This window comes from Penicillium roqueforti (genome assembly GCF_015533775.1).
Source record: "Penicillium roqueforti strain LCP96 04111 chromosome Unknown scaffold_01, whole genome shotgun sequence".
Classification (NCBI taxonomy): domain Eukaryota; kingdom Fungi; phylum Ascomycota; class Eurotiomycetes; order Eurotiales; family Aspergillaceae; genus Penicillium; species Penicillium roqueforti.
In genome coordinates, this window is record NW_024067565.1 from 922,214 (window position 1) to 949,649 (window position 27,436).

General features: G+C 49.0%; 10 protein-coding genes across 10 annotated transcripts; 6 read left to right on the forward strand and 4 right to left on the reverse strand.

The window, feature by feature from the left end:
* Window positions 1-690: 690 nt before the first annotated feature.
* On the forward strand, window positions 691-2,106 carry LCP9604111_753 (D-serine ammonia-lyase DSD1; the record flags this gene model as incomplete). Its single annotated transcript, XM_039071250.1, has 4 exons — window positions 691-861; window positions 921-1,037; window positions 1,091-1,583; window positions 1,655-2,106. 4 exons carry the CDS (start codon window positions 691-693, stop codon window positions 2,104-2,106), a joined length of 1,233 nt encoding a protein of 410 aa, XP_038933301.1.
* A 1,361-nt stretch (window positions 2,107-3,467) lies between these two features.
* On the reverse strand, window positions 3,468-5,108 carry LCP9604111_754 (alpha-arrestin; the record flags this gene model as incomplete). The annotated part of the gene is made up of 1 exon (XM_039071261.1): window positions 3,468-5,108. One exon carries the CDS (start codon window positions 5,106-5,108, stop codon window positions 3,468-3,470), a length of 1,641 nt encoding a protein of 546 aa, XP_038933302.1.
* A 5,056-nt stretch (window positions 5,109-10,164) lies between these two features.
* On the forward strand, window positions 10,165-11,088 carry LCP9604111_755 (PIG-L family deacetylase; the record flags this gene model as incomplete). The annotated part of the gene is made up of 1 exon (XM_039071272.1): window positions 10,165-11,088. The coding sequence occupies one exon, from the start codon at window positions 10,165-10,167 to the stop codon at window positions 11,086-11,088; it is 924 nt and encodes a 307-aa protein (XP_038933303.1).
* A 371-nt stretch (window positions 11,089-11,459) lies between these two features.
* Window positions 11,460-13,748, reverse strand: LCP9604111_756 (uncharacterized protein; the record flags this gene model as incomplete). The annotated part of the gene is made up of 1 exon (XM_039071283.1): window positions 11,460-13,748. One exon carries the CDS (start codon window positions 13,746-13,748, stop codon window positions 11,460-11,462), a length of 2,289 nt encoding a protein of 762 aa, XP_038933304.1.
* A 484-nt stretch (window positions 13,749-14,232) lies between these two features.
* LCP9604111_757 (U4/U6-U5 snRNP complex subunit LSM3) lies at window positions 14,233-14,701 on the forward strand (the record flags this gene model as incomplete). The annotated part of the gene is made up of 4 exons (XM_039071294.1): window positions 14,233-14,358; window positions 14,419-14,511; window positions 14,577-14,613; window positions 14,667-14,701. The coding sequence occupies 4 exons, from the start codon at window positions 14,233-14,235 to the stop codon at window positions 14,699-14,701; spliced, it is 291 nt and encodes a 96-aa protein (XP_038933305.1).
* Window positions 14,702-15,233: 532 nt separating this feature from the next.
* LCP9604111_758 (putative GTP binding protein (GTPBP1)) lies at window positions 15,234-17,220 on the forward strand (the record flags this gene model as incomplete). Its single annotated transcript, XM_039071305.1, has 3 exons — window positions 15,234-15,284; window positions 15,341-16,859; window positions 16,907-17,220. The coding sequence occupies 3 exons, from the start codon at window positions 15,234-15,236 to the stop codon at window positions 17,218-17,220; spliced, it is 1,884 nt and encodes a 627-aa protein (XP_038933306.1).
* A 665-nt stretch (window positions 17,221-17,885) lies between these two features.
* On the forward strand, window positions 17,886-18,801 carry LCP9604111_760 (uncharacterized protein; the record flags this gene model as incomplete). Its single annotated transcript, XM_039071317.1, has 3 exons — window positions 17,886-18,039; window positions 18,121-18,612; window positions 18,671-18,801. The coding sequence occupies 3 exons, from the start codon at window positions 17,886-17,888 to the stop codon at window positions 18,799-18,801; spliced, it is 777 nt and encodes a 258-aa protein (XP_038933308.1).
* A 360-nt stretch (window positions 18,802-19,161) lies between these two features.
* LCP9604111_761 (DEAD/DEAH box helicase) lies at window positions 19,162-22,773 on the reverse strand (the record flags this gene model as incomplete). Its single annotated transcript, XM_039071328.1, has 1 exon — window positions 19,162-22,773. The coding sequence occupies one exon, from the start codon at window positions 22,771-22,773 to the stop codon at window positions 19,162-19,164; it is 3,612 nt and encodes a 1,203-aa protein (XP_038933309.1).
* Window positions 22,774-23,138: 365 nt separating this feature from the next.
* Window positions 23,139-24,398, forward strand: LCP9604111_762 (uncharacterized protein; the record flags this gene model as incomplete). The annotated part of the gene is made up of 2 exons (XM_039071339.1): window positions 23,139-23,308; window positions 23,396-24,398. 2 exons carry the CDS (start codon window positions 23,139-23,141, stop codon window positions 24,396-24,398), a joined length of 1,173 nt encoding a protein of 390 aa, XP_038933310.1.
* Window positions 24,399-24,705: 307 nt separating this feature from the next.
* Window positions 24,706-26,827, reverse strand: LCP9604111_763 (putative CorA family metal ion transporter; the record flags this gene model as incomplete). The annotated part of the gene is made up of 5 exons (XM_039071350.1): window positions 24,706-24,799; window positions 24,852-24,905; window positions 24,954-25,006; window positions 25,053-25,126; window positions 25,186-26,827. The coding sequence occupies 5 exons, from the start codon at window positions 26,825-26,827 to the stop codon at window positions 24,706-24,708; spliced, it is 1,917 nt and encodes a 638-aa protein (XP_038933311.1).
* Between the last annotated feature and the right edge of the window lie 609 nt (window positions 26,828-27,436).

A 27,436-nucleotide genomic window follows, 5' to 3' on the forward strand; every position in this document is an offset into this window, starting at 1 on the left:
GCAGGTGATTCTGTATCTGCTTGAGAATTCTCCGTAGATAATCAACACTTTCGGATGGCTGGGGATACGGTTCTACCTCGTGTGGCGTCTTGTCAAGTTTTGCGTGGACGATCTTGTGAAACCCCTTGTTATGTCACTTGCCACAACTGCCTACAGGTAACGTTATTTGATTGTCTAAATTTGATCTCGAACCTGCAAAGCTAATTACCGGCATAGAGCTTTCAATCGATTTTGGTTCCGGAATGATGGCCCCCAATGAGGAAGGAGGCAGGCGCCGGCTACTATAACGCCCACTTTGCCAAAGTCTCCCTAGCTCCAACATTCAGCAGATCAAACGTATTATGATGCATCGAGTTTTCTGTATCTATAATGGATAACTGAGGAATGCCTGTATCTTTTGACAAGGAAGAAAGGTAGGAACCTATTTTGTTTCTGTGATACAGTTCCCCGATATTCCTGCAGACATTATGTATAAGGCTTCATGATATGAGATCTAAATTGCCTCACGATATTATCAAGCAGCGAAGAATATCAATGCAACATTTCCCCCCCAAATTCCTCTCACCTCACTATCTCCCCGTCAATTACGACCCCCATACCCCCACGCCCTCTTATCGATAAACCCCACTACGTCTCCGGTATATAAATCCGCTGTTGAGACCCCTGTTATCCCTACCAAACCTATCAAAAATGGATTATTCTCTACAGAATCACGCTTCCTATATCGGCCGACCGGTCTCCGAACTTCCCACCCCTGCTCTTGTCCTGAGTAAGTCGGTGCTGGAGCGGAACACCCAGATCTTGTTGGATGATGTCAAACGATTGGGAATTGAGTTTCGGCCTCATGTCAAGACCCTCAAGGTACAGCTTCTATGCAGTATTAGCTTTTAGGAAATGCACTAATTGCATTGGACCTGCAGTGCATCGAGGTCACCCGCATGATGCTTGGCAACGGTACGCACCGTCGGATCGTCGCATCGACGCTAGCCGAGATCCGGGGGGCGCTGGGTCTTGTAAAGGAAGGCATCCTAGACGAGGTGAGTAACAGTAACTATTTCAAAACCAAAGTGTAGCAGCTAAACCATGACAGTGTCTCTACGGTCTACCCATCTCAGCCAGCGCCTTGCCCTTCCTCGAGACTATAACCAAGTCTCTGAAGATTATTCTGATGGTCGACAGCGAGCAGCAAATAGATCTGCTAGAATCCTACGCCGCCAAATCGTCTTCTCCCGTAGCACCATGGCCCGTCTTCATTAAGATCGACGTTGGCTCCCAGCGCGCGGGAATGGTCACAGACTCACCATCCCTCCCCAGATTAATCCAGCGCATCGAGTCATCGTCGGCAGCGACCGTTTACGGCTTCTACTGCCACGCCGGACACTCCTATGCATGCCGCACAGAGGATGACGCCGCCGCAGTGCTCCAGACCGAAGTCGAAGGCGTAGTGGAAGCCGCCAAGGTGTTGGTAGACGGGAAATCCGATAGACGGATCGTGGTGTCGGTGGGGTCAACACCGACAGCACACGTGGTGAAAAGACTCCAGGGTGCATTGCCCGAGGGGATGGAGTTAGAGTTGCATGCTGGTATGTGATGCGTGACAACTAGCTAGGTGCCATACTACTGCCTGAAACAGAATGACTGACACGGACGCTAGGAAACTACCCCACCAACGACCTTCAGCAAGTAGCGACCTCGCTCGTGGAACCGACACAGCAGGCGGTGCGCATTCTCGCCGATGTCTGCAGCGTGTATCCTGATCGCAACGAGGCGCTCATCAACGCCGGGACCATCGCGCTCTCGAAGGAGACGAGCGAGTTCCCCGGGTTTGCGGTTGTCGTTGATCGGCCCCAGTGGAGTGTTGTGCGGATGGCACAGGAACATGGCATTCTGGGGTGGGCGGAGTCGGATCAGACACGCAGGCTTGTTGCGAAGACGGGGTCGAAGTCTGGTGATGGGGAGAAGGTGGAAGCTGCGTTTGCGGTTGGGGACAAGGTTTTGTTGTATATCCAGCATGCTTGTATCACGGCTGCTATGCATTATGCTTATTATGTTGTTGATGATGAGGATATTGTTAGGGAGACGTGGGTTCCGTGGAAGGGGTGGTGATTGTCGTGGTTTTTAGAGTGTCTTTTTTCGTATATACTTGATTGAGCATCAATAGAATCATGTATCATTATTAATAGAAGGAAATATATCCGTACTCTGACATTTTAATCTGTACTTTATATCTACAAGATCTAAAATAATACATATCGCCCAGTTTAATTAGACCACTTGATATAGTGATAGTAGAGTTGGTGAATAGCATTTACATTGATCGGTACATTTACTCAGATTGAATTGAACATCGGATATACCCTGATCATGAAATGAGCTTGGTGTGAGATGCCAGGTCGTTCGAAGAAAGAGTACATTAAACTTGATCACGAAGAGGAAGAAAGAAGAAGAAAGTTGCAAAGTGGGAAGCAGCCTGTTGATATAGCAAACCTCGAATATCTCGCTTAGCTATATAGCAAACAATCTATGTTGCACACATCAGATAGTCGACGACCAGTAGAGTGATAGAACAGACAATCATGTAACACTTGGCAATATCTGGCACAAATCCAATAAATTCAAGCACCCCAACGCTTCTTCTGAAAGTGATATGTTGAAAGTGTTGAGGACATTCTTGAATAGACATGGCAGAGGTAGAAATAGAACGAATAGAAGAGAAGAGACTGCCAAGATATATCAGAAGGAAGACTACTAAGTATGCCACCGATACTTCGTCATCGCTCACCGCCTTCACGAACTATGCATGTTAACAGATGCTAACCCTATATCAACTTCCATTTATGTCTTTTGATGTCTTTTATACTGGCTTTTTATCTGGTTTTTGTACTACTTGCTATGTGGGTTTCAAATAGAAGATTTATTACTAGTTCAACACCAGAAATACCTACCATGAAGCACACTACTGGTAGAGTATTGCTAATTTAATTTATTGACTTTGAATATGATAGACAAGTTGAAGCAATTTTGTCTCTTTACCTATAACCGGATGACTATAATTCCGCCAGGCAATGATACTTATTCGCCCGTGGAACTACAACACATCGAATATATCCAGAGATATAAAAAAGGTGAGATTATGAAGAAAGATGTAAAGGCATTATGTACAGGAGAAAAGTGAATGGGTATCATGAAACTTGGCTGGAACAAGACCCGGAAAATGTGTGGCCCAACTGTTGTTGCGTGGCCGATTTTCTTTCCGTCGCTGGTATCACGAGGCCCGTCGTTGAGATGGGACCGAATGTGAGAAGTGAACAGGATCAAATCCATGAAGACAAAGAAAGCAATAAATTATGATAGAACGCAAGGCGTTGTAACTGGGAAATGTTTTGAGTTGATCGTGGGGATCGTTAAGTCGTAATGAAGAATGATAATCAAGATAGCTGATTAATCATGTTCAAATTTTTGATATTTTATTGGTTGGAGGACTCAATCGAGGCGGACTCAATCGAGGGGGCCCGAGAAGGGGTGCGGGATGGAATAGGCGAGGGAGCAGGCGACTCGCCGGTGACAAGGTCGTCAGTGGTGAAGCGCGGCAACCGGTCGTGCGTAGAGCCGTGCGTGGACTGATCGGAAGAGGCGGTGGAAGAGCGAGTAGAACTGTTGTCCAATCGCAAGGACTCTATGCGCTCCAGGTCGGCGTAGTCAGGAAGTGGAGAGCCGTTGTAGTCTTCAATGAAGCTGGGGGTACCATCGGGCTTGGTGTAACAAGGAGGGCTGGCGGGAACGTCCTCGTAGATTGGAGGCATTTCCTCGTCCCAGCTAATGCCAAGACCACCACGCTGTGTGACGTGGAGGTGGAACTGCATGCGAAGCACGCGCGCGGCACCGGTTGGAGTGATTAGGCGGGTGTTGCCATTAGGGCAGAACTCCTCGGCCACGATAAGCTCGATGACGAGGTTGTGCTTAACTTCCAGACCGCCAGGGGCCTCCATATCGCAGACGGCATTGGCAGCCGGGTTGATGTTGGCATCGAACTGCATGGTGATCTCACCACCAGCGGTGTCAAAGTCGGTCTTCCAGCCGGTCTTCTCCTCGTTGTGTCCGATGACGCGAGTCTCCTGGTGTAGAACACCTTTGCCTTCACCGCCGATCTTGTGAGCGTGCTTGGGGCACGCAGTGGAGACAATCTTCTGTTGCTCCTCGATGCGCCACATCATCTTTCGAAGACGCCAGCGGGTCTGGGTCTTGTCGCCCTTGTCGACCACGCCGCTCAAGGTCATCTCGACGGGGAAGTGTCCGATAGGGTAAATGACGGAGGGCAGCACAATGCGGCCAGTGAGGTTGGTTGGAGGAAAGATGCGGATAGAGGACTTGTCGGGCCCGGGAAGCAGAGAACGACTGATGTCCAGAGGCAGCTTGAGGTTGTAATCCTCTCCGGTGACGCTCCGTGCATGTGCCAGCAGGAAGTATTCGACCTGGCCCAGCACGCCATTGCACGAGGCAGGAAGGTGGCCGGGGAATAGATAGCTGAATGGGAAGTCGTGGTCCCCGCCATCAAGGTGAAGGTCCTCGGTGATGAAATTCCACTGCGTCAACTCTTCGGTGCGAGTAGCACAGTTGGAGCAGTGATTCGAGACAGGCTTCTTGGTGGTTGTCTTGGAGACGAGACGTACATCAAACTGGCTCAAGATGACTCCACCGGTCAACTCAGCGACTGCAATGCGCAAGCGTCCCGAGAACAATGCGCCGGTAGAGCTGGCAGGTGGACCATAGCAGACCAGTGGTGGCGACTCGATCAGGACATCCAGCTTCGCCGCTGGCGGGTGCGCATCATGGCTGGAGCGCTCCTTGGAACCTCCTGCACGTCCGGAAGTGCGGCGCTTCTCTTTGCTGTGGTCCCGGAGAGGGTGAATGAAATGATCCATTGAGAATGATAGACGGCGTTCGGGAGATCGTGCGCGCTCTGCCTTGTGAGCTGACTTCTTTGTGTGTCCGGGGATCTCATTGACGGAGAGAGTCGAGGAGGAGTTGGAGTGATTGGGAGTTGAGGTGACGGAGGAGTGTAGCGAACTGGCGTTCTTAATCAGGTTGGGGATTAGACGGCCCGGCATATTGGCGACTGGGTTGTAGAGGCTCAATTGGGAGTGGGGTGATAGTTGTATGTTCGTATGTTCAGGAAGCAGTGCGGTGAGGGAATAATTGAGAAGCAGATGAGGCAATCCAACACATAATAGTCCCTGGAAGTATGTAGGAAAAAGATCTGCAGAAGAAAGTCAAGTTGTTAAGTGCGCGACGTGCCGCTTTTGAATGGCAAGAACAATCATGTGCTAATGGACTGAACCCATGGAAAACTAAAAATGAAACCCCAAAACTTGAATTTTCATTCTTTTTCCGTTCTTTTTTTATTTTTCATTGCTGTTTCCACTGGCCAGGTACCGGGGCAGTCAATGAGAAAAAGAAAAAAAAAAGAAAAAAGCCAGCCGGTGGGGCTTGGAATAGCGTCATAGTGGGGTCTGACAGTACGGATACGTGGTAATAACACTTAAAAATACACCGCATTCGTGATTTTACCCCTCCAAGGTCCTATTTTGATGCATTTGTTTGTTATTCTGAGATCATCCTGATCAACCAAGTCGCAATTTTGATGCACTCTCCATCACATCATTTCATCTTATAGTTTCAGGTAGCGGTCTGATGCCGAGACAAAGAGCATGAACTGTCATTGTTAGACGTTTATATTCCCATGGTTGGAATACACCTTAAACCCATGTACAATCGACTTCATAACCATATATCTCGCCCAAAATCTAGCATCGCCTGACTCAACTTCTACCCCACATCTCAAATGATAGTCTCGGTATCATGCTTCGATCAAAGAGAAAAGAACATCAGTAAATTCCAGGCTAGACCCCATCAGGGCAGTCAGAGGGAGCACATGATGCCACGGTTGGCTCCAGCCTTAGCGTAGAACCCGTGGACAACCGTGCGTAATGACTCACGTATCTACGATGTACCGGTTCGGCTAAACCGGTCGGATAGTGATGGCCTACTCGGCTTGGTATACGGAGCACCGAGTACTGATGGTATACTTCCTTTAGCATGTGGGTTGCCCGGGTTCAATCTATAACATACAGCCTCGAAACTTAGCTATGGCGAATGTGACCAATATGACCAATAACAGGAGGGAACCTTGGAGGATACCCCGGCTTTAGATTATCAATCACTTCATAGCCCTCGCGAACTACTAACTATACGACAGAGATGTGATCAGGTGTCTATGTCCTTGACTCCTAGTATGTTGTATCTTACCTTGAAAGTGCCACGACGACACTCCTGCAGGTATATAATGTTTCATCCCTTTCCAATTTCTGAAAATACTCGCCTGTCTATAAATACTCTGAAATCCAGCTATACTAAGCCATCACGTGGCGTGATGGCGTAGAATGACAGTAATAGACTGCGCAGTGGAGAGTGTCCAGACCTGGGTAAATGACGAACAATACCATACACAGCCGTTACCATACCGGTCATGATCTCTTCCAGAAGATCTTCGACTAGCGCTCCCCTAAATAAAATCCATATTTTCCGCTTTGGGACAACCAAACGCGATGGAAAAGGACCCTTTGCGGAGCTCCACCCGGAAAATTTTTCGTTTCCCTTTTCTCCTGTTGACCGCCTGAATGCGACGGAGGGGGTGCAGTCGTCTGATCTATAAAAGTGGACTATAGTTAGGGGCGGGCTTCTCTAGGCCTCGGAGCTACGTATTCCTTCCTCGAGGTCACGCTCGTATCCTGTGCGCCTCTACCCCGCACTGCAAGGATTGCATTTTGCGGGGGTCTGAGCAATTGCGAGATCGAACTCCCTCGACAAGAGCAACAGAAGTGAAGCAATATCAAAATACTGTATCTATCAAACTGCGATTTACAATGATCGTCCAAAACGTTCTAGCCCTTCCACTTGTCAAGATATGCTCCGTGCTCACAAGGTCGCCCCCCTGACGAATCACTATCCCCGCCGCACACACTAATTACCTAACAGCAACAACAGCATCAGGAGTTAACCGCTCACGTCTCACCTATGAGCATCGGGCTCGCGCGCAGGGTGCCCAGGCACTGGAGCTGTAGCATGTAGCACAGACACGTTGTGCCATATGCATGCAGGGAGCTTGAAGCATTGCAGCTTGTTTGGCTACGTCGGGTTAGAATTCCCGACTCGTCCACCCTCGAGCCATACAACATACAACATACAACATACATATATACGGAGTACATTATAGGGTCCATAGATGTTTCCTCGGAGCGCCAGGGTTCTGTAGTGAGCTGACGGAATTGATCACGCCATGGCATTTGTTGTCTTTGAACCGGGCTCGGAGACGCGGATGCGGTGATGCCATGCCGGTTCTTCCTTGCAGTTCCTCTTCCTTGTACTTCCGGGCACGTCAGCCCTTGATGCATTGCAGTCGGTGATTTGCATTGTCAAGCTGGATCAACCTAAATAGGCATTATGATAATATATTACGCAACGTGGTCCTGATCTGAGTAATACTACGGAGTACTCCGTACTCCGTCAGTATTTAGGGTAGTAATATACTAGTGATTCCAACGCATTATATAAAGTAGCTCCACTGTCTCCTTTCCCTAGGATCATTACGGTTAATATGCTTGATTCACGGCTCGGAAATCACGATCGCAAATCAGTGGCTGTCGTCCGCCGGTCGGATGGACTAGCCAATAATTGCTGCTAAATGGGACATCGGCTTCTCAGGCGAGCTGCCTCTTTCGGGGCGATCTCGGATTGCCCCGATCTGTTTCCGCCGGCGTATGATCCGCCTTTTTGGGGCTTTGTTTTTTTCGACATTTAATTGCCGGATTTGCACTCCTTCGATTGTCGGGAAAGAGTAGGTACTAGGTACAAAGCACATCGTGGAGAAAACGTGCTCCGCACATTGAACCATAGATCATATGGGAATAACGCCATCTCGTCATAATCCCAAGTGGATATAAGTACGTACCTAAGCAGAGGCGATGTGACTACGGGCATCGTACTGTAAAGCCTTACAAATTACCTCGATTTTCTGCATTTTATAAGCGCTCGACAATAGCTGGACTCCGCATAAATCGCGCCATTTTAAAAACCGCAAACTAGAGCTGAAACGAACTGGAATGAGAAAAATAGTTCCACGGACAATGGCCGGGGCTCCGCTCAAGCGCGGGAAAGCAGAAAATTTCTGTTCGGTCATCCACTCAGAACTTTATACTCGGCCCGTTGCAACGTGATCTTTAGCCTCACCTCTGCGCGGCCCGCTATGGTAACTGTCATCCCTGGTTCAGAGTCCCCCCTGGGTGTTTCTCCTGGCTTAATTGGAGCATGTATAGTGCGCTGTACAGTCGCTCCACCGTCGATGGGGCGGAAACCGTACTTTCAACTTTTTCTAGGTTATGTGTTGGAGGCTAGTTGGTCGTCTCTTGGGGTAACAATTAGCTAACCTGTAGCTTGGCAGTGAGACGTTGTTATGAGACCCGGCCCGTTAGCCGGTCTGATAGTGCAGTGGCTTCGATTTGGCTGGCGGTGTGGATTTCATGTGTTGGTATTGGGCTAGGCTCGTCTATCAGAATAAAGAAATATATACGGTTTTATAGTCGCTGGTCAAAGCGATGTAACGAGGAGCATACCAAAAAGAAAGTAGCTTCAGTGTTCAATCCTTGCTCGTCTCAGCCTTTTGTGGCTTGAATAGACTCTAAATAATACCTTTTATATACATATCGATTCTTATCAGATCTTGCCTGAAGGAGACCATGGGTTCAAGGGGTGTAAGATATTTCAATTGTCTGAACGTCTTCTCTGCCATTTATTCGCAGGCGTTGCATTATTGATCTATGGAAAGTGAATCAATATCAAGAGCAAAGCTTCCACCGTTTATCCGGAACGGCGGTTTCGAAAAACGATTGAGGTCGTAACTTCGAAGCAAAGAAGTAAGTCTGTTGAGTTGATAGAAAGAGGTGTTATCGAAACTGTTGGCAAATTCAACATCTGATGCACGGAGAAAGTGTAGAAAGAATTGGTCTGACTCAAGGCGTTTCCCAATGAGACATATAGGTGTCACCTGGTACCGATGCTCCATTGATCTGATCTATAGTTACACATATGTGGTGCTCCAGGCTAAGGCCTGCTACACTAACCTTTGCCTTCTAAGTTCTACCTTGAGATATCTATCCATCTCATCGTTATAATCCATCACCACTTGGGAATCCCAAGCTGATCTTGAAGGAAGTGAGTTGTGGTCTACGGACACCAACCCCGAAGATATAGGCGATATATACATCGAAGGCTTCAAACGGGGAATAAAGACATTCCAACATGAGAAATAACAGACAGTGACACAAGACAGGCTGGCGATCAGGGGCTTAGAACCTCTCAACGGGAGAGTCGGGTAGCGCAGTCAATACTCAAAACGAAGACTGCAAGCTAACAGAAGATGAGGTAGGGGAAGAGAGGAAAGCAAATCCATTGAGGCAATAATCACGTCACTCCCCGACAACAAACTTATGTTGTATAGTTTAGCATGTTGAATCGGGGTCAGTCTACTTTTTAGATCCTTTTGCCAATGGTGAGGCATTTGATCTTGGTTGCGCTCTCCAAAAATAGTTATTGACTAGTTAACTAGTTAGTTATCTGGACTGATTGACTAAGGGGGTAAAGGAGGAGCTCTTCAAGATATGTATGTATACCGCGGCGTCGTGCATAAATCCGACACGTGACCCTTCCGAGTGTGGATGGATAGGAATCACTTGAGCTTCCCCTATTCGGATGCAAGCTCAGGCCACCGTGTTCTTTTTTTGGATTGTTTCAGCGTCACTATGGGCTTGGCTGTTACTTCTCCTCAGAAGTAGTTGACCGCTGTATCAACACGAGTGGGATGATTCGCTGTTCCCCACCATACACATGTCTTGACTTTGGTCGACCCTGATCCACCCGATAAACAATTTCACCACATAACAATTAAGCACTGCATTGCACCAATCTCGGCCCAATTACCATACCTACCGTATTATCACCCTAGATCGATCCTCAATCCTTCTTGGAACACGAAGAAACGGAACCACGAGGCGTGGAACCCCGGAATCTCCAGACAACTCGTGCAAATCCGACCTGCACCAATTGAACACAATGTCGACCTCATTCAATTGGACCGCGTTAGCGGTAGCAATAACCGCAGTCTTCATATTCTGGACCTTCTCCTCAACGTCCTCCTCACCCTTCACACGGTCCTTCCCACGCCTCGAAAACAAGCGCATCTGCCTCCTAATCGCACACCCAGACGACGAAGCCATGTTTTTCGCGCCAACCGTGCTATCACTCACCAAGCCCGAGCTCGGCAACCACCTAAAGATCCTCTGTCTCAGCACCGGTGACGCAGACGGCCTAGGCGAGACGCGCAAACAAGAGCTCCAAAAATCAGCCAAGCACCTCGGGCTGCGCAGCGAATCGGACGTCTTCATAGTCGACGACGTGAACCGTTTCCCGGATGGAATGGACAAGAACTGGGACGAGGACCAGATCTCGTCGCTGCTGGCCTCGGCTTTCGCGCCGGAAATGGCGGCCCAGAAGAAGCTGCCCGGCAAGCGTGTCGATCGTGATAAGGCTCCTGCCGCTACTATCGATGTTATTATCACATTCGACAAGCATGGTATCAGTAATCATCCTAACCACCGCTCGTTGTACTACGGCGCTGTGAATTTCGTCCGCACGTTGATGAATGATAAGCCTGGGTTTACTTGTCCGGTTACGCTGTATACCCTTACCACGACGTCGCTGTTTCGCAAGTACGCGGGTGTGCTTGATGCGCCGCTGTCCATGTTCCTTGGTGTCTGGAGTAACCTCATTGCTGGGTTGACGGGCTCGAAGAAGAAGGGTGCGCGGGCTGAGGTTGGTCCTGCGCGGCTGCTGTTTGTTAGCTCGATAAATGAGTGGTTGACTGCGCAGTCTGCCATGGTCGTCTGTCATAAGAGTCAGATGGTTTGGTTCCGGTGGGGCTGGATCACTATTGGGAGATATATGACTGTCAATGACCTTCAGCGGGAGAAGGTCTAGATGACTGCCCTTTCCTTGTTCCTGTTTTGGAATTCTGATGCTCTGGATGAAGAGCTAGCTTCGTAACTGTGCTGCTTCTGCCCGGATCTTGTGTCATTTTGGCCGATCGCCTTTGCTCACGCTTCATGTCTGCATATGATCTCTCAAGGCCTAGGTGCCTTCTTGTATACTCATCTCTACTATTCGGCTTACGCAGCTCATGTCTCGAGAGCCTTCATGATGGACATACATGTCCTTTAGTACGGAAAAAGTCCAGAGACGAAAAAAACACGAAGTGAATAATCATACTGCAGATGAAATTGTACAATTGGATATCATGAATGGTGGACATCAAGCACAAATGCTTCAAACGATACAAAAGAAAGCCCCGGTCAACACCAAGGATTGCTATCCCGCCAGAAGATAGAATTCTGGGGTTTGGCATCAAAGCCTAGGGCATGAATGCGACCATAAAACCCTGCCGAAGGGTTGTTCTCTTGCGACAAAGGATGATCTTCGGGGTAATCAACCCTCGTCTTGAGCCTTCTGAGCTTTTCCTTTAATTCTTTGGTGTGCTTGACCTGGAAGGAGTAGATGCGATTGAGCGGCGAAATGGACGGGTCCAGCTGCGGGTACTCATAAAGCAAGATTTCCCAGAATATCCTGTCATCGAGAACTTTGGGCTCAACTGGATGGAACAGTTCCGACCCATTTGGGTTCCGCCGCGCATGAATGCGGCCATGCAGGCTCATGTGGCGGCTCTTGGAATTTGTTTGGCCTTGGAAATCGACTGTTCCAACATCCCCGTCTCTATATTCGTACCTATTACGCTCTGGCAGGAAGTCTTTCCATTCTTCCAATAGCATAGGCCGTTCTTGGAGTTCCCAGACTTTGAGCGATATGTCGTTCCACCTCTTTGTGATGATCATTGAATAGGCTATGCGTTGCATTTGATAAATCTGTTGGAAGACTTCGAGCCGGAGGAGATCGTATGTGTTGATGGCTTCAGCGAGCAGGGGACACCGTAGTAGTGACAGGTCTGGTTTCACGCCATTCTCTCGTTGGTACTTGATTGGATCCCGCACTTTCCTATCATCGTTCGCCGGTGGTCTCATGCTGTCCAAAACTGGCTGCAGACATTGCACAACCAAATCTCTCGCTTCCTTCCTTTTTGCCCTCGTTTGGCTCAAGACGTCATATGCCTTACGCATGTCTGTTTTGCAGGCCTCCAGGTCGCCGTCCAGTTTGTTGGTTTGGGTCATATATCGGTACATTTGCAGAGTCGCAGGAACATTGTACGGCTTCGTCGTCAATACCTGAAACATCTCGCGGACCATGTCTCTTGGCACTTTGCCCGTTCGCCCATCTTCTGCCTGTCTCCGCTTGTGTTCTTTGGATAGAGTAAATGTCCTTTCAAGCAACTCGGACCAGACCTTAGCTGAAATGGTGATGTTGTACGAGGAAGCCATGAAGTCGACTGTTCTCGTGGCGGCGTATATGTCGTTGTTTGTGCCAAAGGCATGAGCAACGGCGAAAAGAAGACGCTCGGTTGGGTACAGACCGGACCAAGTCTCATAGGGCGTAACGGGCGGCAGCATTGAGTCGTCCCTCTCAGTCAAGAGGGCATCAACATCAACATTCCATACAGTCTTGAGGATATTTTTGGCGGCTTCCCTGTCGCCAACTCTGGCCGCTGCGAGGAGGATGTTAATGTATGTCTGCTCGTCCCCAGTAAGCCCGTCCTGGCTCATTTGACTGAATATATCCAGCACTGTTCCTTTGACACTGTTCCACGCCGTTGCAAAGCCACGCCATCCAGGATTCGGATCTACCATGCGGCGCTTTTTGTAGCTGTGAGGGATGATGCGAGTATTGTATGCTTCTTTTCCCACATAACAATGGTTCCAGACCAATCCTGCCATATAGTGATTATAGCACGCTGTGTCGGGAGCGACATTGTTGGCATGCATCCCATCCCAAAGGGCATTGACGAGGGGGCCATTTCCCATCGCCTGAGCACAGTCGAAGAGGTGAGTGTACTCGGCTAGTTGAGGTGGATACCCAGCCACGGTTCGATACTGGATGATCGTGAGCAAGTCCCTTGTAAAGTCATCGAACACCGCTTCCAATGTCTTGAGTCCTAGCATCAACACGCCCCACCCGTGCAGTGTATGGTGGAGATCTCGGTAGGGTATCACGAAATGAGCCGGAGAGAGGAGGTGCAGGGCTTCGATAAACACGGTTGGCGGCAGCGATCCCACTAGCTCTACCGACCGTGGATCAGCCATGGCTTCCCTCACTTGGTTTGGTTGTCCGTTTTCAATAACTCGGAAGAAGTTCGCCCTGTACCGCGCCTCCTCTTCGGGTGAGATCCATTCCGGTAAAGGGACTTGTATTTCATTTTCGAAAGTCGCAGGACGTGGAACAGCGAGTTCGCTGGTCCGTTGTCGACTTGTTGTAGTCAATTGCCGTATGGAACTATGATAGCAAGTTTGTTGTGTTCTTTGCGCAAAAACATCCCATGTCTTCGTATTTGGAGATGCCACGACACAAGCAATTTGCCTCGGGCCACTGAGATGAAGGTATGGGGGAAATTGTGTGGGCTTTCTGATGCCGGCTCCAGGACGAGACGAGACACCCCAGCGAGAAGCGCACTTCTCGGTAAGTGAGAACTTTAGCATGGGGAAATGATAGCGAGGAATCAGTCTTTAAAAAACAAAAAAAAGAAAACAAAGAGCACAAAATCACAAAACGACCAGGGGCTTGAATGAGGGGAAGGTGCGCTTCGACCCCGGATCTTTTGACAGGGTACTTCATGCAAGTTGTGATTCAAACTAAGCACAACAAGTACAAGACCCCTGTACAAATGGTTAGGCGAGACTGTGTCAGATTACATGATTCTATGATTATTACATGTGGTTATTATGTGGTCAACTACCTATATCGCACATGTACAGACATCCAATTCCATTGATCCACCTCTATACATCACCCCTGGGCTGTCTAGATCGCGTGTGGATACTTGCAAGACAGAAAACCCGGGGTAATTGCTGACTCAGCACACGTTCTGCCAAGCGCCACGCTAAGCCACATTGGGTACCAGCCAAAGCTCGTTGATTCTGCGTGTGGACCGGCACTTGACCCAAATCCAATCACCCTTCTATCATGGCCGACAACGAAGATACCGGCGGTCCATCCGTCTCAGAGCCCCTGGATCTCGTTCGTCTCTCCCTCGATGAGACCGTGTTCGTGAAGCTGCGCGGTGACCGTGAACTCAAGGGCCGCCTTCACGTAAGCTACCCCCACCTTGCAATCTTCAGAATAACTACTGACTATGGTACGTGTGTACAGGCCTACGACAGTCACTGTAACCTAGTCCTTGGCGATGTGGAGGAGACAATCTACGTGGTGGAAGAGGATGAGAACGAGGAGGAGACTTTGCGGGTATGGGATCATATGAATCAGAGAAGTTTACGCGGGCATAGGCTAATCTAGGTTATCGGATACAGACAATCAAGAAGCAAGAAGAGATGCTTTTCGTGCGAGGTGAGTTGGAGCAATTATGGAATATCTTGGGTGGGTTGCTGACTTCTACCTAGGAGACTCTGTCGTTTTGATCTCTCCCCAGGCATGACGAGCTTGATATGCCCTTGATATAGAGCACGGCGTCCAGCGACGGGAACAATACTGGGAAGGACACGAGATACCACAAAATGCAGTCAACATAGATAGGTAACGATACCATGGAAATCGATTATGATCATCCATACTAGTCCCGTTGGATATAGTTGGATATATATCCTTGGAAGCTAGAGGAGGCTGAGTATTCCATATGCTTCGACATTCTTCCTAGTAGATTTATATTGAGTCACTGGTGAGCCCTGAAGTCTGCCTGGGCGGTCGATGACTCAACTGGTGACTCCGACTTATCGATAAAGCTCCCCCCATGCCCCTTTGTACCTTGTACTCTCAACCGGAATACTTCAAATATTCACTTCAGTCTCTTTTATCTTTTGTTCATTGAGCAAAAGAGAACTATGATCACTCGAATAACACTTCAACTTCATATCAACAGTAACGGTGGCCCGATCCACCGACCAATAACGTCACTACCCCAAAAGGCGGCACCGCGATCAGTCAACGGTTGAACTTCTCAACTCCACACAATGCCTCCAACCGGGAAACTAAGCTACGAGGAGCGAAAACGAGGTGAAGTGGTATGTGTCTCCAGGGAATATGTGATAAGTGCCTCATCTTATGCTCTTCAACTTAGGCTCTCAGTGAATTCGCCGAGTATGCCGATAAACAGCAAGCCCACCGCTCCGGCCAAGTCGCACCCAGCGACAGCAGATATTCCACCGCCAGTGTGTCGCGCGATCTAGAAGATCATGCAGAGCTCGACATTCTTGATCAGCTAGGGCTCTCCGATGCCCCCCACGCGGCCAAGCTGAAGGAGCTCCTACTCGGTACAGGCGATGCCGTTGAAGACAGCCTGCAGGTGCTAGCTGGGACATTACAAACACGCATTGATGAAGGCCATGGGGAGACCATCTTCGATCTTGGGTTGGAGGATGGTGGTGAATCCATGGGCTTCGACCTCGATCAATGGAAGACGGCGCTGCAGCGCCTGCGCGAGGCGGCCGAGACCATCACCGCCCACTGCCGAGTATTGCTGACCTACAACGTCGGAGGCCCTGAAGAATCACCTGTCACGCATGGCCGAGTACATGGCGCTTGGGGCAAGGTCCTCGTGCGCCATCACCCTGATACCATCGAGGAAATGGCGGAGCTCCGGATTGCCGTAGTGGGGAATGTCGATGCTGGAAAGAGCACTACGCTGGGAGTGCTGGTGAAAGGTGGTCTCGACGATGGACGTGGTCGTGCGCGAATAAATCTATTCCGCCACAAGCACGAGATAGAAAGCGGGCGTACCAGCTCCGTCGGGTTGGAGATCATGGGCTTCGACAGCCGAGGTGAAATAGTTAGCAATTCGCAAGGCCGGAAGCTCTCCTGGGAAGAGATCGGCAAGCGGTCTGCTAAGGTCATTTCATTCTCCGACCTGGCAGGCCACGAACGGTATCTGCGCACCACTGTCTTCGGTATGTTGAGCAGCAGTCCCAACTACTGCTTGCTGATGGTCGCTGCCAACAACGGTCTTATCGGAATGAGCAAGGAGCACCTAGGTATCGCTTTGGCCCTTAATGTGCCTGTCATGGTCATTGTCACCAAGATTGACATCTGCCCGCCAAATATCCTGCAGGAGACCTTGTCCCAGCTGACCAAGATTCTAAAATCGCCTGGCGCACACAAGATTCCAATATTCGTCAAGAACATGGAGGAAACCATTAATACAGCCACGCAATTTGTCAGCCAGCGGATATGTCCTATCTTCCAAGTGTCCAATGTCACAGGAGAGAACCTCGACTTAGTACGGACCTTCCTAAACATCCTGCCCCACCGCGGTCAATATGACCCCGATGGGGCCTTCGAGTTCCTGATCAACGACACATTCTCTGTTCCTCACGTGGGTACAGTTGTCGCGGGCGTGGTCAAATCTGGTGTCATTCATGCCGGAGACTCGGTCATAGTGGGGCCAGACTCACTCGGCCAGTTCACCACCACAGTCATCAAGTCCATTGAGCGTAAGCGTATCCCGGTGAATGCTTGCTTTGCTGGCCAGTCTGGGTCTTTCGCCCTGAAGCGCGTCCGCCGGAAGGAAGTGCGCAAGGGGATGGTAGTATTGAAAAAGATGGATGCCCCTCCAAAGGTGTATCGGGAATTCGTCGCGGAGGGTAAGTCGTCAATTCAGGTTTTATTGACCACATGCTAATGAAAATAGTCCTAATTCTTTCGCATGCAACTACCATCAAGCCTAAATACCAGGCTATGCTTCATGTCGGGGCAGTCAGTCAGACATGTTCAGTCATCGACATCGATCGCCCTTTCATTCGTACTGGAGATCGAGCGTTAGTCGCATTTAGATTCGTACAGCGTCCGGAGTTTTTAGCCCCCGGGGACCGTGTCCTCTTTCGTGAGGGCAAAACGAAAGGACTGGGAATTGTTAAGAGCATCGATTATGACCCGACCAAACCGTTGAGTGCAAATGCAAAGGAGGGAGCTTCCACTTCTGCACCTACGATACCTCATGATTAGATTTACTGTTGCTTTACTTTCAAGGGAGATTCTTTGTTCTTCTTTCTTTGTTCCTTCACGTTTTGATATTTTCCTTGCTAAGCGTTCAGACATCGAATCCTTTTGTTTGGATTCTATTTGTGTTTTATGTTTACCCTGTTAATACACTGGTCAATTGGCTATGAGCTGGCTAGATTACTGTAGTTCTATTATTACTACCTTGTGCATCTATTTGTTGCTACTTGCTGTAGTATGAGGTCACATGATATATATTGCTTGACGTCACTCTATGACATACGCCCAGAGGATCGCCGCTTTCTTACATATGTAGCAGTCCAGTTTATATCACTGGATGATCATTCGCAAGCCATTGAGCGATCAGTGGAATTATATCGGGTCTTACGAAAGACTGGGGGTCCATGTGCAAGCCACCGTGGCCCAACACCACTGACGTATTGAACAACGCGGCCTCAGCCTGTGGGTTCTTAAAGCTTGACCTGCCCAGAGCTTCTAAGCATTCAGCCCACTCGCCACTTACATTTCGAGTATACCAAACAACGCTTTATCCCACCCTGCTATTATCATCCTCCTTTACTTAGTATACTTCATCTGTTGTCCTATCATCCTTTCACCAAATCTCTATCTATACCCATTCGACATCTGAACTATACCAACACGATACAATCATGGAGACTGTCACCAAATACGTCAACGCTGCTTCGACTGCCATCTGGGGCGAGAATGACTCCAATAATGCCCAACAGCACGGCGAAGAGCCCGCATCCGGTGTGCAAGGCCAAGGACGTATCACCGACCCCTATGATGGCGGCAACCGCGATGGTAAGTACAATAGTTATAAGCATATGTTTATACAACCTCAAAGCACATAACTGTCCAATATATCTAACAATCCATCCACAGAGCAACCCGGCGCAATCCACTCAAACGCCAACACCGCACCCCTAAATGCCCACCTGGACAACAATCAATCAAAGCCCGAGGTCACTAGCATCACTACCCCCCATGCCCCTAGCTCTCTCACCGCCTGCACCAGCATCACACCCGCTCTGCCTGTCTCCGACGGCCCTACAGCAGACAGCGAAGACAAGGAAACCAAGCCCATCTCCAGCGGATCTATAGCAGACAGCGAAAGCAAGGAAAAGAAGCCTGTCTCCAACGACTCAACAGAATCCACCGGGAGCAATGATGACAACAGTTCTAAACAAGAACAGCGCAGCACTTCACAGGCTGAAGGTGGCGAGAGCAGCGAAGCTCCCCACACAAGCCGTACCCATGACGTGAGCAAAGAGGCGCTCAAAGGCCCGCAGGGTCCTGCGCCGACGCCTGCTGAGGACTTCGAGAAGGAGTATAGGGGAAAGAAGCCTGCAGCTGAAGATGAGGATATTGAGACCAGTATGTTTCCCTTTTCCTGTTCTCGCTTTGTCGTATTTGGTGCTGACTTTTGTTATAGATTCTCCAAGTGAATCTAGCGGGAAGTCGCCTTTGAAGCCTGAGCGTTCTCCTGAAAACGGCGAGAAGAATGGGAAGCTCTCAAAGGTGAAGGAGAGCGTCAAGAAGCATCTTCATCATTCGAGCAAATAAGAGCAGCGTCTTTGTTTACATCGGATCTATGAAATTGTGATTGTGATGATGCCTCAGTTACTTTGACTTCGGATTTGCCTTTTTGGAATTTTGAGGTCATGTCTATATTATGCCGGCTTGTCTATTTGACACGCCTTATTTCGTTCGGGTGTATTAATATCCAATTGTATTTCAATCATTTAAAATCTTCTTTGTAAATGTGATGCAAAAAAACAAAATGAGATTTCTAGGGCTATAAATTGGAAATAAATGGTAATTTACATTTCACCAAAGTCCAATCTCAATCTCAAATCCACACACGCCGGAGCAGGGTATCCCAAGTGTAAACAGAAGCAAGCAACCATTCGGCCATCGAAACAATCACTCGAACAACATTTTCAACTCTTCAAGTCTGTTCTTCCCTTTGTCAGATTCACTATCATCGCCGCCAATCTTCAACCCAAGCGAGCCAGCAATATTCATTTTACGCTCTTGCACGCGCAGCATGCGGCCTTCTATGGAATCCTTGACCACGAATCGCGTCACATTGACATCGCGTGTTTGGCCCATTCGATGGACGCGGTCGATGGCTTGTGCTTCAATTGCGAAACTCCACCATGGATCCATCAGGAAAACATTGCTTGCGGTGGTCAGGTTTAGCCCTACGCCGCCGGCACGCAGGGAGATGAGTAGGACTGTAGGGGCTGGCGTCGGGGATGAGGGAGAGCTAGACTTTGCAGGCCCGCTTCTCCCTGGGGTATCGTCTTCCATGTCGACGATGTCATCGTCGGTAAAGCTTTCTGCTTTGGTAAACTCGGCTAGAACAGCGGCACGGGCCTTTTGGGGCATCGAGCCATCGAGGCGGAGATGCGAGATTCCGACTTTGGAGAGCTGTGGGCCAATTAAATCCAAGAAAGATGTGAATTGGGAGAAGACAACGGATTTGGTATTTGGAGGGATGCGTCCGAGATGATTAATAAGGGCGTGGATCTTGGCTGAAGTATGGGCGGAAGGAGATAGGGGGTATATGCGACGGAGGGAGATTCGTGGGGCAGGTTGGGAGCTGGTTGGCGGCGTGCTGCTCTCAGTGTCGTCTCCGAAGGAAACTGAATTTGAGGACGGGTGTCGTACTACTTCAAAGGTATTCTTTGCATCCACTGGGGCACGGCAGTTGAAGCATCGTGCCTTGACGCCCTTGTTCATTTGGTGTTGCAAGAAGTCTTCCAGGCATTTCTTACACGCACTATGCCAGCACGCTGTTACAGCTGGATCGATCATAGGCTCTTCACAACAGATAGGGCACTCGCCACTAGACTCGGTTTGAATCTGCCGAAGAGCATGGGCAGTGAACTTGACCATCGTTCTAGATGTTTCTCGAGAGTCGGCATTCTCGTTCTCTGCCGTGAATTGGTCAATGAGTTCTTGAAGATCCATGTCATCTTTGAACTCATTGGTTGCATCAGCCACTACCGCCGCACTCTCTTCTTCTGCAACAATGGCTTTGTTGCGTGTCATTATCGGGTGGCAGCAGGTCTGACGAAGGCGGAGAATTTGAGCGAAGATTGTGCTGTAAGACTTCAATAATGTGCCAGCCACGACGTTGTCATTATATGTTCGTTTCGCTCGGGTAAATATGCAGTCGTAAATTTCTCGTTCTTGCTGAGATAACTCCACCTCTTCAATAGTGACTGTCTTTTTGGGCAAAGGGACCAGTGGGTCACCCTCCGGAGTTTTCATCGATTTAGTTCGCCGAAGAACAAGAGGTTCCAGTACACTTTGCACGACATTCAGGGCCCGCACGTATTCTTTGGATTCGAATGGCACGGTGATAAACGTCTTCCAGAAGGAGAAATTGCTCCATGGCTCCACTTTGAGGAAACGCACCAGGCTGAAGAGATCCTCAAGGCGATTGACAATGGGTGTGCCAGTCAGTGCCCACCGGTGAGCTGCTTTTAACTCATAACATGATTTAGCAGATTTGGAACGACGGTTCTTGATCACATGAGCCTCATCAAGAATTACTCGGAAGAATTCCACAGAGAATAGACCCCCGTTTGCACGGAGGCCCGGAGCAGACGACTGGAGACCGAGCTGGCGGAATTCCGACAATACCACACCATAACTAGTGACAATCACCTGTGGAGCTGTTTCATGATTGGATTCGCAGCATAAATATTTCAAATTGACAGCCTTGTCCGACCCGTAATAAACAAGAACTCTCAACGTCCCAGCTTTGAGTGCCTCGCTTTCCCATTGAGAGATTAAGGATGTTGGTGCGACTACCAGAGTGGTGTACGGTGCATGCACCACCCCAGAGGAGATTGGCATCATAGCAAGGTCGTTCACCGAGCTAATACCATTCGAAACCTGTGGATCAGGCTCAACTTTGTGAGAATGGACCAGACTGAGCATCTCAATGGTTTTTCCCAGACCCATTTCATCGGCCAGGATTCCCCCTCGGCAGTGTTGCTCTTGAGCAGGAAAGTCAACACTGAGATCTCCCGAATATGGGTTGACATAGAAATGGTCGATGTTTTTAACCTGCGGTAAATCTTTGTCGTCAACATCCTTCCTGGGCCAAATGTATTCCTCCCACAATGGATGCATTGACTTCTCTCGAGTCTGCTTCGAGTCTTTCTCTTTTGATATCATCCAATGAAGGGCTTGTTGCTGGTACTTGCGCAGATCAAGGGTGAAGCTAGGTGCTGGATCTGCCGCTGGCATGTTGAAATCGAAAGATTGAGCTTTTTGATACAACGTATCGAGCTGACCTTCTTCCAGTTCTTCGCTGTCGTCTCCGCCTGATGAGTCGTTGGCATCCTTATTTGATTTGTTCTTCACGTTGTCATATTGTTCTGCAATTTCAGCGGCACGCAAAATGCCATCTCTTTTGTGCTTTTCCGTAGTCGGGTTGGTCGAGGTAGGATGAAGATTGATTTCCTGAAACAACTTCACTAGACCGACTTGGCGTAGTCGCAGATTCTTCTCCTCGGTGCTCTCCTTCTCTTCAAACAGTCCAGTGGATCGGTTGTCATCAGTGTTAAGAGCATTGAGCGCCGCGCTTTGAAAGGCTTCCTTTCGCAAGTAGACTCGGAGTTGTAGATATATGGTATCGTTGACTCGCACCTTGTCGGGTACAAACACACAGACCCCCTCAAACCGACAGATCTTCTGATCAATCAGCGTAGAAACCCATTCAGCGGTCTCATGTGGCAGCCTTCCAATTTCTTGCCCCGAGGTATTCGTGAATCGAGTCAAAACATCGCTTTTGTGATTGACAAATGCTCTGCCTGTTCGGTTGCGTTTCATAGTTGGCTGCGAGCGTGCGCGTTCAATATGGACAGTGTCTCCATGCTTGAGAAATCCGAAGCCACTTCTCGTTGCCCATCCTCCCACACCAAATGCGCCAATATACCTTGCTGGTGGCTGATTTGGCAGTACCGATTCACTTCCAACGGGTGTACCAGGGCTAGGCTGTACACAAAGATGGGGTTTCCGGCTTCTGGCCGGAACGCTGCCATTGATCCGTACAGGCTTCTTCCATGATCCATCAAAGTATATGTTAACAGCTCGCTCGATGTTATTGGAAGCAGCCGATTGAATAGTTTTGATTGAATCGGCAGGTAGTTGCTCTCCTACGATACTAGTGAAAAGGTCGACATCGAAGCCATCTGTGATCGTGTTTGTGGTGTTGACCGTTACTTCCTCGCATTGTTGGTCTAATCCATTATGGTGTGGAGAGGGAGTAGGCCCAGCATCCGCAATGGGTGACCCTAGGCTTTCCGTCGATCGGACTTGTGTATGGTGCTGATCTGTTTCGTTTTGCAAACTAAAAGGGCTTTTTGGAATGCGTTCGATTGACGGAATCTCGTGTTTCGGGCAATGAGGTAGGGACGCGTCTGTATCTTGGGGTTTGGTGGGTAACGGTGAGGATGGAGAGTCAGCGAAGAAACGCTGTCTCTTTGCTGGGGGTTGCTCTACATCCTCGCTCATATTGGCTGTACATCGAGCTTCGTGAGGAAGAAAAAAGGTGGGCTCGGAGGAGACGCGCCGAGAGACGCGGCGAGAAACGCGGAGAGTACGGCAGCCGAAATGGGCCAAATTACAGTCCAGCGGATCGACGTCAGTCCCTAAGGGAAAATGTTCATGGATTTGATATCTGCACTGTTCAAGACATACGAATTCTCTTTCTTTGAATTTCTTTAATTTACGCCGGTTTACTATGATTCTCTAATATAATTCTCTTATTCTCCAATTCTGAGGTGGCCAGGGTATCGCTGACAAAGATTGGCCGGCCAATGCCTTTGCCCCGATTACATCGAATCTTTTCCCCAGAGCTTGTCGACATCACATTGAGCATGTCTTTTCTCAGGACAGCTCGGCCATGCCAGGCAAATAGAGCCTGCAGTTTTTATCTGCAAAGCGTCCAATCCCAAAAACGACACTTTAGCCGGACACAATCTATTTCCGCACCTATTACCGCAGAACAAGTCCAAGGCGCTCACAAATATTGCGTTGCTCTTCTCTCGTATGAACACCTTCCTTATGGTCACCAAAGCCTACTGAAGCTCCCATGGAAAATTATTCAGAAGCTAACATAATTATCTTTCCACAGAAAATATGACCGCCCCTCCTACACACTGAGTACCTTCATCCCACGACATGCGCAATCCTTCTATATTGCGCTGCGCGCATTAAACGTCTCCCTCTCCATGATACCCGACACCACCTCCTCTCCCACAATCGGACTGATGCGACTTCAATTCTGGCGCGACTCAGTAACGAAGATCCTTGCCGGCACACCACCCAAAGAACCCGTCGCTATCTTGCTTGCATCCGCCATCTCTGAACTCCACGAGCGCACGCAGGGCCGCGCGCACATAAGCAAGGGTTGGCTGACCCGTATAATTAACTCGCGGGAGCGAACCCTAACAAATGACCCATACCCAAATATCGCCGCGCTGGAGTCCTACGCCGAGAATACATACTCGACACTAATGTACCTCACTTTGTCGGCATTGCCCATGGCCTCGATAACTGCAGATCATGTTGCATCTCATATTGGAAAGGCAGTGGGGATTGCGGCTGTGTTACGTGGACTGCCGTTTGTTGCGTTCCCTACGCCACCTGCTCAAGCGCCTCCTGGGGCTGCGGGTTCCGCGCTAGGAGGGGGTGCGAAACAAGGAGCCGTAATGTTGCCTCTAGATGTTATGGCACAAGCTGGTGTTAAAGAGGAGGATGTCCTTCGATATGGAGCTCAAGCAGAGGGTCTCCGGGATGCAGTCTTCACTGTTGCGACACGGGCAAGTGATCATTTGATTACTGCGCAGCAGATGTTGAACAACCTCCGCGCCGGGGAGGATGTCGGCCATGACTTTGAGCATGAAGGCGAAGAGGGTCATGAATACGACCTTTCCCCTAGTGCTCGGAGCAGCGAGTCACCACTCGAAGAGGTCAACCGGGCATTTGGCGTTTTCTTACCGGCGGTCGGCACGCGCATGTGGCTGGATCGCCTTGAAAAGCAAGACTTTGATGTTTTCAGCCCGGATTTGCTTCGGTCAGACTGGAGACTTCCGTGGAAGGCTTATTCGGCCTATCGACGGAAGTCTCTGGAATAATGGCATGTAGGCCATGTATAATATGTGTAATATACTACTTCAGGTTTTGGACCGTTGATGACTTCTTTTGTATATGAGGAATGTTAAAACTGTTACCACGATGCAATGTTGAACAGTGAAATATACATACACTGATCTCTGAAATCATACTATCAACAAATGAGTTCTAAATACTGTCCAAGTGAAAAGTATCTGTACAAAACCTGAGAAGGTCTGAGCAATAAAATGTATCAAAATCAAGCAAACCCCGCACGCGGCAACGCCTTTATACAATGATTGGGACAGCGAGCTGTAGGACGTTCATGATCTATTTCTTCGTCCTCTCTCGTCTCTGCTTCCTCGAGCTAACAATCAAACGTCGCTGAGCAAGCATGACAGCGTAGCGTTGTATTTTGTCGCGCCTAAAGATGCAGGTTAGTGTCGGCTGTTTTCGAGAGGAATATCAGAACTCACATCAGGTAGAAAATCGTAACGAGGACGAACGGCACTGCAATCTTCCAGAAATATCTTCTAAAGTCAGCAACAAGTCTAGAAGAAAGGGGTCGAAAGACATACCCTTCACTGTGTTCGATTCCCGCGAAATGCGTGAAGTTCATTCCGAAATAACCCTAAAAATGTTAGAGGATTTTCTTCATAGTTTCAAGTCATACATACTGTCAAGAATGTCATAGGAAGATAAAGACAAGTCACAAGAGTAAGCTGCTTCATACTTTCGTTCTGGTAGGCACCTGCACAGGATATTAGTCCGTTGTTTTTCTCTTGAATTATCCATAGAAGTTGAACGTACCAATAGTGTTGAAAATGAGGTCAATCATGTTATCAGCGTTGCGCCGCATCTGATCGTACCCTTCAACGATAGTAATGCAATGATCTAGGGCATCGCCCAAATATGTATGGCACATAGAGCTGATCGTAACACCTGTGCCTCCGACACTCTTCAGATTTGGCGGTACAGTCCCAATATGTGGGCGGGGATCAAGAAATTCTGCAGGAGTTGCACCTGGGCTAAGGGGATTCCTTAGGACACCAAAGCCTGGTGTGCCGACGGGCTCAGACCGGTGATCACGGAGAGCGTTAATCACAGCCACTATAGGCTGCATATGGTTCCGCAGAACAGCAATCTCAGATGTCAAAATATATAAGGACTTTGACTGTTCAATGTCTGGATCAGTCAGAACCTCCAGCTCGAGGTCTCCGATGGCGTCTTGATAAGCCATCGTTACTGGAATCGCAAGATCAATCACAGCATCCAGAATGGCCTGCAAAAGCATACTGGCATCGCATGACTGTCGAAGGATAGTCTCTGGCGTATTGAGGCGCCTGACAATTGGCGACTCGATGTCATCCGCGCTCGTTTCAAAAAAGGAGGTCACCTCATTATCGGTATGTAGGAAGATCGAAACTTGTTCCAAAGTGACACATAATCCTTTGGCAGAAAGTGCAGCATGGCGTTCCATGAACTCAATTCGATCTTCATTCGGACCACCGCGATATCGCTGAAGACTCCTGGCAGATGTGTCTGTGGTGGCCCCAACATTTCCAAAATGGGAATTTTGTGTTGAATTTTGTCCAAGCCCAGGACGAACGCTCGATCCATATTTCGCCATATCCTTGCGCTCCTGTTTTGTGGAGGATCTGAACCTGAAAATGTCCTTCAATGCCGCCATAATAACACTCCACTTCGTGGGTCGCCTCAACGAAATCGAGCTCTTGTCACTGACCACAGAACTTTTCCGGTCCCTTGACTTCCATGGACTGACTGGATTTTCCTCCTCATCTTCCGAATCAGAGGAGTCCTCTTCTTGTATCTTCACCAACTTTTGCAATGTCAGTACAACGAAGGCATGGTCCGAGTACCAATCCACTTTCGTGCGGTTAGTGTCATGGACAACATCCTCAATTGCAAGCCGATGCAATCTCTTATGATTTCCAAGAATCTTGATCACATCCCAGCTCAACCCATTGACATTGATCCACCGGCATTGCACCCAGGGCTCTTTCTCCCGCTGCAAAAATTGCTCCAGTGTGTCATTGTCTAACTCATACTGTCGCATTTCATGTTGTGAGAAGTCCACCACGGTGATCTGGCAGCGTCGTTGTAGGTCCGCTGGTATGTTGGACGACCATTCTGACGTGTATGGCGGTAGCGGCTTGGTTGGGTCAATGCCGGGTTCGGTTCCTGGTTGCCAATTGGGATCTTGTGCGAATCCTTCGGGGTGGTATGAGCGGGCGGTATTGCGTCTGGCTCGGCGTTTTGTCGTCTCGGTGGAGTTCACTCGTGCTGCTGTGGTGAATGCGGGAGACGCGGCTCCCTCTCTCTCTCCTACTGTTGGAGCGACTTGGGAACTGACTGACGGGCGACCCGCCTCAACATCGACCTCGGGTCGTGTCGGACCCTGCTGTGCATAATCGACTGAGTGTATGCTCATCTTCACGGTTTATATAGATGTGCACATCTAATCGTGACGGTGGAATGACGGGTTCTCATCGGCTCCGGACTTCGATATGCTGCGGCTCAATGATGTGAACCCGGCCCAGGGGTTGGTCAATGCCTGGTGGGTATATACCCAGGATATTTGTACAATTGGTGCACCTCTCATCGAGACACCACTTCGGGGGAGAACATGTTGATGCGTGCGGGATATGAATGACGTCGAAGAGCCGTTTTCTGCCGCGTCCTACAGAGATAGTTAAGACAAAACCGGTCAAATGGAAAGACTGAATTTTAACATGAAAGATAACAAAGACGAGAAAATCGAAGGAACGAAAGAAAAGAATAAATAGTAAACAGGAAAAAGAAAGAAAAATAATAGAAGACAGGGGGTTTCCCGTACACAGGGGGCGGAGCGCCTTATTTTATTTTAAGGGAGAGGATGGACGGGCACAGCCCTATAAGACACTCTACTTCATACGCGTCCAGCATAGGCTATGGAGTACATATCAGGACTCTTGACCTCATTGAGATAGATTCGTACAAGTACATATAAGTACACGGGTTCCATTCCATCACATCACATCACCATGCACCATACAGTAAC